This window comes from Pseudorasbora parva, chromosome 13, assembly GCF_024679245.1.
Source record: "Pseudorasbora parva isolate DD20220531a chromosome 13, ASM2467924v1, whole genome shotgun sequence".
In the NCBI taxonomy this organism is placed as follows: Eukaryota; Metazoa; Chordata; class Actinopteri; order Cypriniformes; family Gobionidae; genus Pseudorasbora; species Pseudorasbora parva.
Window position 1 is genome coordinate 32,017,329 of NC_090184.1, and position 7,171 is coordinate 32,024,499.

At 36.5% G+C, this 7,171-nt stretch overlaps 1 protein-coding gene across 1 annotated transcript; it reads left to right on the forward strand.

Moving 5' to 3' along the window:
• Window positions 1-61: 61 nt before the first annotated feature.
• Window positions 62-6,698, forward strand: acer1 (alkaline ceramidase 1). The gene is made up of 7 exons (XM_067412707.1): window positions 62-1,077; window positions 2,070-2,191; window positions 2,529-2,643; window positions 3,643-3,781; window positions 4,231-4,368; window positions 4,476-4,613; window positions 5,602-6,698. Exons 2-7 carry the CDS (start codon window positions 2,099-2,101, stop codon window positions 5,777-5,779), a joined length of 801 nt encoding a protein of 266 aa, XP_067268808.1. The 5' UTR covers window positions 62-1,077; window positions 2,070-2,098; the 3' UTR covers window positions 5,780-6,698.
• The last annotated feature ends 473 nt before the right edge of the window (window positions 6,699-7,171 follow it).

Genomic DNA, 7,171 nt, shown 5'->3' on the forward strand with positions numbered 1-7,171 from the left:
ATATATATATATATATATATATATATATATATACATCAGATGACAGTAGTGGAAAAGATCCAACAATATGCTGGTATGCATGTTTTAATCACGTTTAGTGTTGTTCTTGGTGATTGTGTCTGTTTTTAATTAATTATTTAAATACACTCAATGTATTTGCATAGTCATTTGCACAATACACGTTGTTCCAAAGAAAATAGAGCCTCACAAATCCCCAGTGAAACGAGCCAAAGGTGACAGTCGCATGGGAAAACGCCCTAAGATAGTTAAGGTAGGCTGAGGTACCTTGGGGAAACTAGGCCCAACAAAGAGAAATAATTAAACCATCTATCTATCTATCTATCTATCTATCTATCTATCTATCTATCTATCTATCTATCTATCTATCTATCTATCTATCTATCTATCTATCTATCTATCTATCTATCTATCTATCTATCTATCTATCTATCTATCTCTCTCTCTCTCTCTCTCTCTCTCTCTCTCTCTCTCTATCTATATGAATGATTATATATAAATGATTTATTACAAATTCATAAAAAAAATATAATTTTTTATGAATTTGTAATAAATCATTTAAATCATTGCCTCCGCAAAAAAAGGAACAGGTTAAGTAACCTGAGAGCAACAATGGCGGAAACTGCGGTTTCCAGTGTAAACTTGTAAAGGTGCTGAGGCCACGACATTCCTTTTAACGAATTCAATTTCACGAATGTTAATTTCATGAAATTTCACAAATTTAAAAGGCAAGAAATGTGAATACAAAATTCGCGGTTAATAAGTTGAAGGGCGCCAAAGAGTCAACAGGTGAGGTGCCGGCAGATTGACCTCAGCTCGTGCCGGAGGCGGGCGCGCGTGCCAGGCCAGCCGTTGTCATGTAAAACGGCGCGTTTCAGGTCTATCTTCATAGCGCGCTGACAGGTTCACGGTGGAGTGGCACTTCCACCGTTTGCTCGGTTTCACTTGAACCCTCCAGGTGATGTCACAGCGCGAGACCCGAGTAACAGGATCGGGGACATTTCTCCTCTACTTAAACCTGACACACAGAGCGCGCGGCTGTGGATGCGTTTTTGAGAGGTAAGGCATAGTTTTTTTTCTTTTTATTTAAGCATACAGTCGTTTGGTATTGATCTGAGAGTGTTTATATAAGATGCATTTTTATCATCTGCGTTTCGGGTATTGTAGTGTGTGCTTTCTCAAGTCTGTGCGCTCCCCTACCAATTAATTTATTATCCAGAGGATTCACTTTTCGCGTGCCGGGTAATGATAGGATGTAGTGTATCAATATCACAAAACCAACGGGCTAAAATCATATTATAACCACTTTTACTACTGAATCTCTACGTGTGCTCTAAGCACAAGTTTTTGCTTTAAAACAATATGTGATCCATTACAGCTACATGGTTAAAATTCAAATCAACAAATAAACTCTATAGAAACAGACCGGTTTAGTAGCCTATATGACATTGGCTGTCTGAAAGCTTTAACAGCTCAGAAAAGGTCACCTGGGCTCTGATCTCCCAGTCCAATTTCCCACGCACATGTCAGGATTTATTAAAATACTTACGCACACTTACGTAGGCTATACTCTTCTTAGTGAGCTAAGTAAACGGGATGAATTAAAACTTCATTTTGATATAGCCTACACATTTAAATTAAATAGCCTATTACACTTTTATCAGTGGAGTTAAGCAAATTTGCGCACGCATTGTTTTATCTAAAAATAATTACATTTCTTTAGATAAAATCTAAAACACGAGGGCCCACGTGTTTACACTGAAAACAGTGGAAAAACATCAATAGCGCGCGTTTTGTGTGAACAGCCCCTCGTTTAATAAGATTTGTGTATCATATCTAGAAGAGTAGAGACATCAAAAAGGCAGAGATTTGCTTTTGTTTAGTATCTCCATTCTGTCACAGTAGAGTCTGGAACACTCCTCTGTGTAAAGACAACAAGCTTTAGTACCATGGCAAGTGTTTTGTTCTTCAACACAGAGTGGAATAGAAGAGCCATAGCATTTTTGACGTATCATTCCAGTGAATTATAAAACATTCTCTCTTTCTCTCAGAGATCCTGTCATTCCCATCCTTTGACAAAATGGCAGGTGTGTTTTCCTACCAGAGCTCTGAAGTGGACTGGTGTGAAGACAACTATAAACATTCGGAGAATGTTGTGGAATATTTCAACACGGTATGAGCATAACAGCATGACGGGCTGCAAATCCTTTCACACATTAGTCACCGTGAATCATTCTCAATTCAGCCATTAACACTAGAGGAATCCTATTCAAGATATTGTTAACTACATTGATTAACTACACCCACAATAATTACACATCTTCAGCCAGTGACTCATGCACAATGTTAGTGATAGAATCAAGTGCTGTTCATCCCATTCTTGTTTTATTTATGGCTCTAACTCAGTAGAAAGCTAATACAAAATGTGCAAAAGTCGACGGGGCATCATGGGATAGGATTTGAGTTTGAGTTTGTCTAACTCACTGATTCAGCATTTGTTCCTCCATCAGATGAGCAGTTTTGTCTTCTTTGTGATCGCACCCATAATGCTCTACCTGCAGCACCCTTATGCCAAGGAAAGAAACCTGGCTGTGCATCTGGTCTGGATCATGATGGTCTTTGTAGGTTAGTGTGAAAATTGAATCTAAAAGGGGTTGAACTTGTGACATTTACAATCCAGTAGGGGGCGGCATTGATCAATAGGCTGCTAAAGCCAGCTAAATTGAAATCCACTGATTCATTCAAATAAATGATTTAATGAAATGTCCCTTTGATTTTGTTTGTTTGTGGCAAAATAAGCCAACAAATGTGGTGGTCCCATTTTATATTAGGTGGAGAGTAATATGTATTGAAATAAAAAAATAAGTCATTTTATTGAAAGCAAATACTTTAGCTGATATTGAGGGGGGATGGGGTGAAGTTAGGGAGAGGTGTGGTGGGATGGGTAAGTTTAAGAGTAGTAGAGTGTAATCATAAATGAAACTACACAAATGAATTACAGATGTAATTACATGCAGGTACATTTTAAAATGTAAGTACAATGTAAAAACATGTACGTGCACAATAAGTGCATTGTATCAAAATATTAATTTAAATGTTAGTACATAGGTAATAGTTAAGACCACCTAATATAAAGCGGGTCCAGTGTGATTTTATATGAACTAGACTAAACACAACAAAATGTTTACATGCAAAATGTAAAAATCAATAGATCAGAAATGCAGGAATACCATGTTAAATTTATTATTATTTTAAAAATTGGTAAAGAAGTAAGGTAAAAAAGGAGAGGTAAAGAAGTAAAATTTTATTATAATTATTAGTAATTATTTATCATTTTAAAAATAAAAATTTTCTCATGTTTTTGTCAAAACTGCTATGGCAAGCACACATTGAATAAGCTTAGAATATAGATAAAGGTATTTTGTTTAACCTCAATAAATTAAAATGTTATGGTATGTACTGTACATGCATACAGCATATTAAAGTCAACCTCTCTCTTTCTCTCTCTCTCTCTCTTTCTCTCTCTCTCTCTCTCTCTCTCTCTCTCTCTCTCTCTCTCTCTCTCTCTCTCTCTCTCTCTCTCTCTCTCTCTCTCTCTCTCTCTCTCTCTCTCTCTCACTCTAGGTATCTTCTCCGCGTATTTTCACATGACTCTGAGTTTCATGGGCCAGATGCTGGATGAGCTATCAATCCTGTGGGTTTTGGCTATTGGCTACTCCCTGTGGTTCCCACGCAGATACTTCCCATCTTTTGTTAAGGACAGGTAACAATTTAATATTTTTTTTTCATATTTCTGTACCACGGTCTGTACCATGCCATTACATAGAAAGGGCTGTTTCTATGGTTCATGACATGTACTTCCTCCAAAAAAAAAAAAAAAATCTGCATCTGCAGCTCTGTAAAAATAGGAGCAATTAAAGGATCCATTTACAGTCTTCCGTTTGTGTAACAGTAACCCTGTTTTAACCTGCAGCATCATATTCTGATCTCACTGTGGGAGAGATGGCTTCCACAGCTTTCTCAGTAAGGGTCCATCCAGCCTTATATTAATATTTAAATGCTTGAAAGCTAAATGAGATGATCTGATGATGTTTTAAACGTACATCTTAAGACCCCAAACTATATTCACCTGATTTTTCATTATTTACATTTTAGATGACTACATTCTGCATTGTAAAGCGTGGTCTCTCTTTCTGTTTTGTCCTTTCTCAGGAGAATGTTCTCTCGTGTGGTCCTGATCATCACTGTCATAAGCACTCTGTCCTCTTTCGTCAAACCTGCGGCCAATGCCTACGCCCTCAACTGCTTTGCCGTCCATATCTACTTCTCTCTGTTTCTGGAGTTAAGGAGGTAAAAGATGTGCAACTAATCTTTTTCAGATGTTTTAACAGTCCCTATCTGTCCACTTGTATTTCTTGTTTTCACTCTCATTCAATACGGATCTATTTGTCAAACAGTTGCACAGATGAGCGAGTGCTGCGTCTGGCCTGGGCGTCCACTGGCCTGTGGGTTCTAGCCATCTCCTGTTGGATTAGCGATCGCTTCGGCTGCAGCTTCTGGCAGAAACTGGACTTCTGTTATCTGCACGGCATCTGGTGAGTGAGCCACGCTGTTCTGCTGTATGTTGAGCACAATTTAACCCTATAAATCCCACTGAATAGTCATTAATATGGAAATCTCGAAGGCATCTAGATTATAAACACTATCAAACCTTAGGTTAACCTGATTATCCATGTTTTAGAAATATCATTACCCACAATTTAAATATCTTCTTACGATTACATTATTTGGAGATCTAGAGTTACTGATATTCATTTGAATTTTAAGTAAGTACAGTAGTAACCTAGGAAAATTGACATCCTCACCCTTTACTCGTATATATCATTCATAATTATTATTATTATTCATATTTGTGATAATGCAATGAAATATGCCAAATTATACACCCATCATTTTTGGCCAGGCTGTCAAATAAATTATGAACACATGCAAAAACGAGAGAACCTACAAAATATTAATAATTTGATTATGTTTAGTCAATGATTGCTTTTTTTGTGCATTTTTCTTTGCATATTCAAATAAACCTTGTAGCTGTAGCTTTTTTAATAAATAAGTTTGTTGGATAAAATACCTTAAGTTCAGTGTTTTGTTCTGCCGTCAAAATATTTAAAATATTTAAAAAATAAAATATATAAAATTCACTTTTGGTCACACTACTGTAGTCTGTATGATAAAGATCTCAATTAATTACAAGTTATAAGATTTTCATCTTAATTTTTGGTCATTTAAATATCAACAAACTGCAGTTTGTGCCTCTGAATGAAATTGAGGTGGTTTGAGTGCGAGTTCCATATTCTCCAATATAATACTTAATGACCCATAAAAACCTGATGTATCAATATGATACACAATAAAAAGTATTTTAGATATTTAACATTTTGGTTCAATAAAAAAATATATAAAAATAGATAATTCCGACTATTATTTCATATGTCAGGCCTTACAGGGTTAAGCCACGTTGTCCAGACTTCGGACTGACATGTTTTGGACTGTCATTTTTTTAATCTCCACCTCTCTGTTCAGGCACATTCTGATTGTGGTGGCCACGGCTTATGGTACCACTTTGGTCGCTTACATGGATGCTAGCCTGGAGATCCCGTATTCCCTCCCTGAGCTGCAGTACTGGCCACGGAATAACTGGGCCATTGGACTGCCTTACATAATCCTCAAAGGAACCACAAAGACCCGGAAAAGATGCTAGAAGACACAACAAGATGAACAGATGCCATCTCATTTTTAAAGCTTCTTGGTGTAGCGCTGATCTTGGACCAGCCTTTACCATTCAAATCTTGGTGAATACATTTTATATGGACTGGAAGGAGCTGATCCTAGATCAATACCCTGAGACTCCAAATGTTACAGTCAACACTGAAGAGAAACTTGCTATATGAAACACATGCTGCATGTTGTGGTGAAATGGTTGCAGTTTCAGGCACTTTCTCCTCATTTCTCACAGAACCTGAAACCGAAGTATTTGTGTTTGAATGTTTCCATGAAAGTGACTTGTTTGTATTCTCATCTTTACCAACAACATGCTGTTATGTGAAAATGAACATTTGCACTTTTGATAGGATTGATAGGAAAATTATTTTTATATGTATTTTTACTTAATATGAAACAAAGGCTTACATTTTTAAGACAATCATCTGAGATGTTGTCGTAAGAAAAATGTCATAAGCAACTACTTGATTCATGGGTGAAACTTGAATGATGATTAGAATTGACAATAATGACAATAATGTCAAAATGTGTACCTTAAATGCAATGTAAGTCGCTTTGGATAAAAGCGTCTGCCAAATGCATAAATGTAAATGTAAATGTAAATGATTAAAATGTAGACGTTATATTAATAGTCTGATCAGAGTCATGCCAGCTGTACGATGTGAGATCTGAATGTTTTTGTCTCAGCAATAACTGGGATTTTATGTGTATTTGGGTGTGGGGTTTTTAAATATAATTTTATTTTACTGTATTTTTTGTTAAAGAACGTTGTATTATATATCTATAGATTGTGTGCTAACTTCTGACTCCACCTCAGTGTACAATATTGTGTATATTGATGATCTACCTTTCAAGGGCTTCACTGTGGAAAAGACATAAAAGATATAAATGAAAGCTGGGACATGTACTTAGTGTGAGATCATTTATTTAAGGGTTTGTTGTCAACTAAAAGTATTTAAAAGAAGCGCCATTAGATACACACCAAAATAAAATCCAAAAGCAAGATTACAATGATGCTGCTTCTTGCGTGCTTAATGTAGAAAACAAAAAAATGGGGTCAACTCCAGGGGCCTGTACCATGAAGCCGGTTTAGCTGGCTAGCCAGATTTGTTTAAGCTTAGTTTGTGCCAATCCTGGGTTTTAAATACCATTAAAGTGGCTTGGCTTTTAGCTGTGTTCATCTCCATAGTAACTTACGCTCCATGGCTAACCTGCTCCAGGGCAGGTTTTGTTCTGGATTAGAGAGCTCAAACTGAAATTGGACCAATCAGCTGTGAGTAAAGTTACACACCTCTGATGCAATAAAGTCACTCCCCCTGTTTCTGCTCCAAATTAAAGGTCACCACATAGCAAATGGTTTTTAAAGACTAAA

Coding starts and splice junctions, on each gene's coding strand:
- acer1 (XM_067412707.1), top strand. CDS start 2,099: ATGGCAGGTGTGTTTTCCTACCAGAGCTCTGAAGTGGACTGGTGTGAA. Junction 4,369..4,475: donor CTGTTTCTGGAGTTAAGGAG/GTAAAAGATGTG, acceptor TTTGTCAAACAG/TTGCACAGATGAGCGAGTGC. Junction 4,614..5,601: donor TGTTATCTGCACGGCATCTG/GTGAGTGAGCCA, acceptor CTCTCTGTTCAG/GCACATTCTGATTGTGGTGG.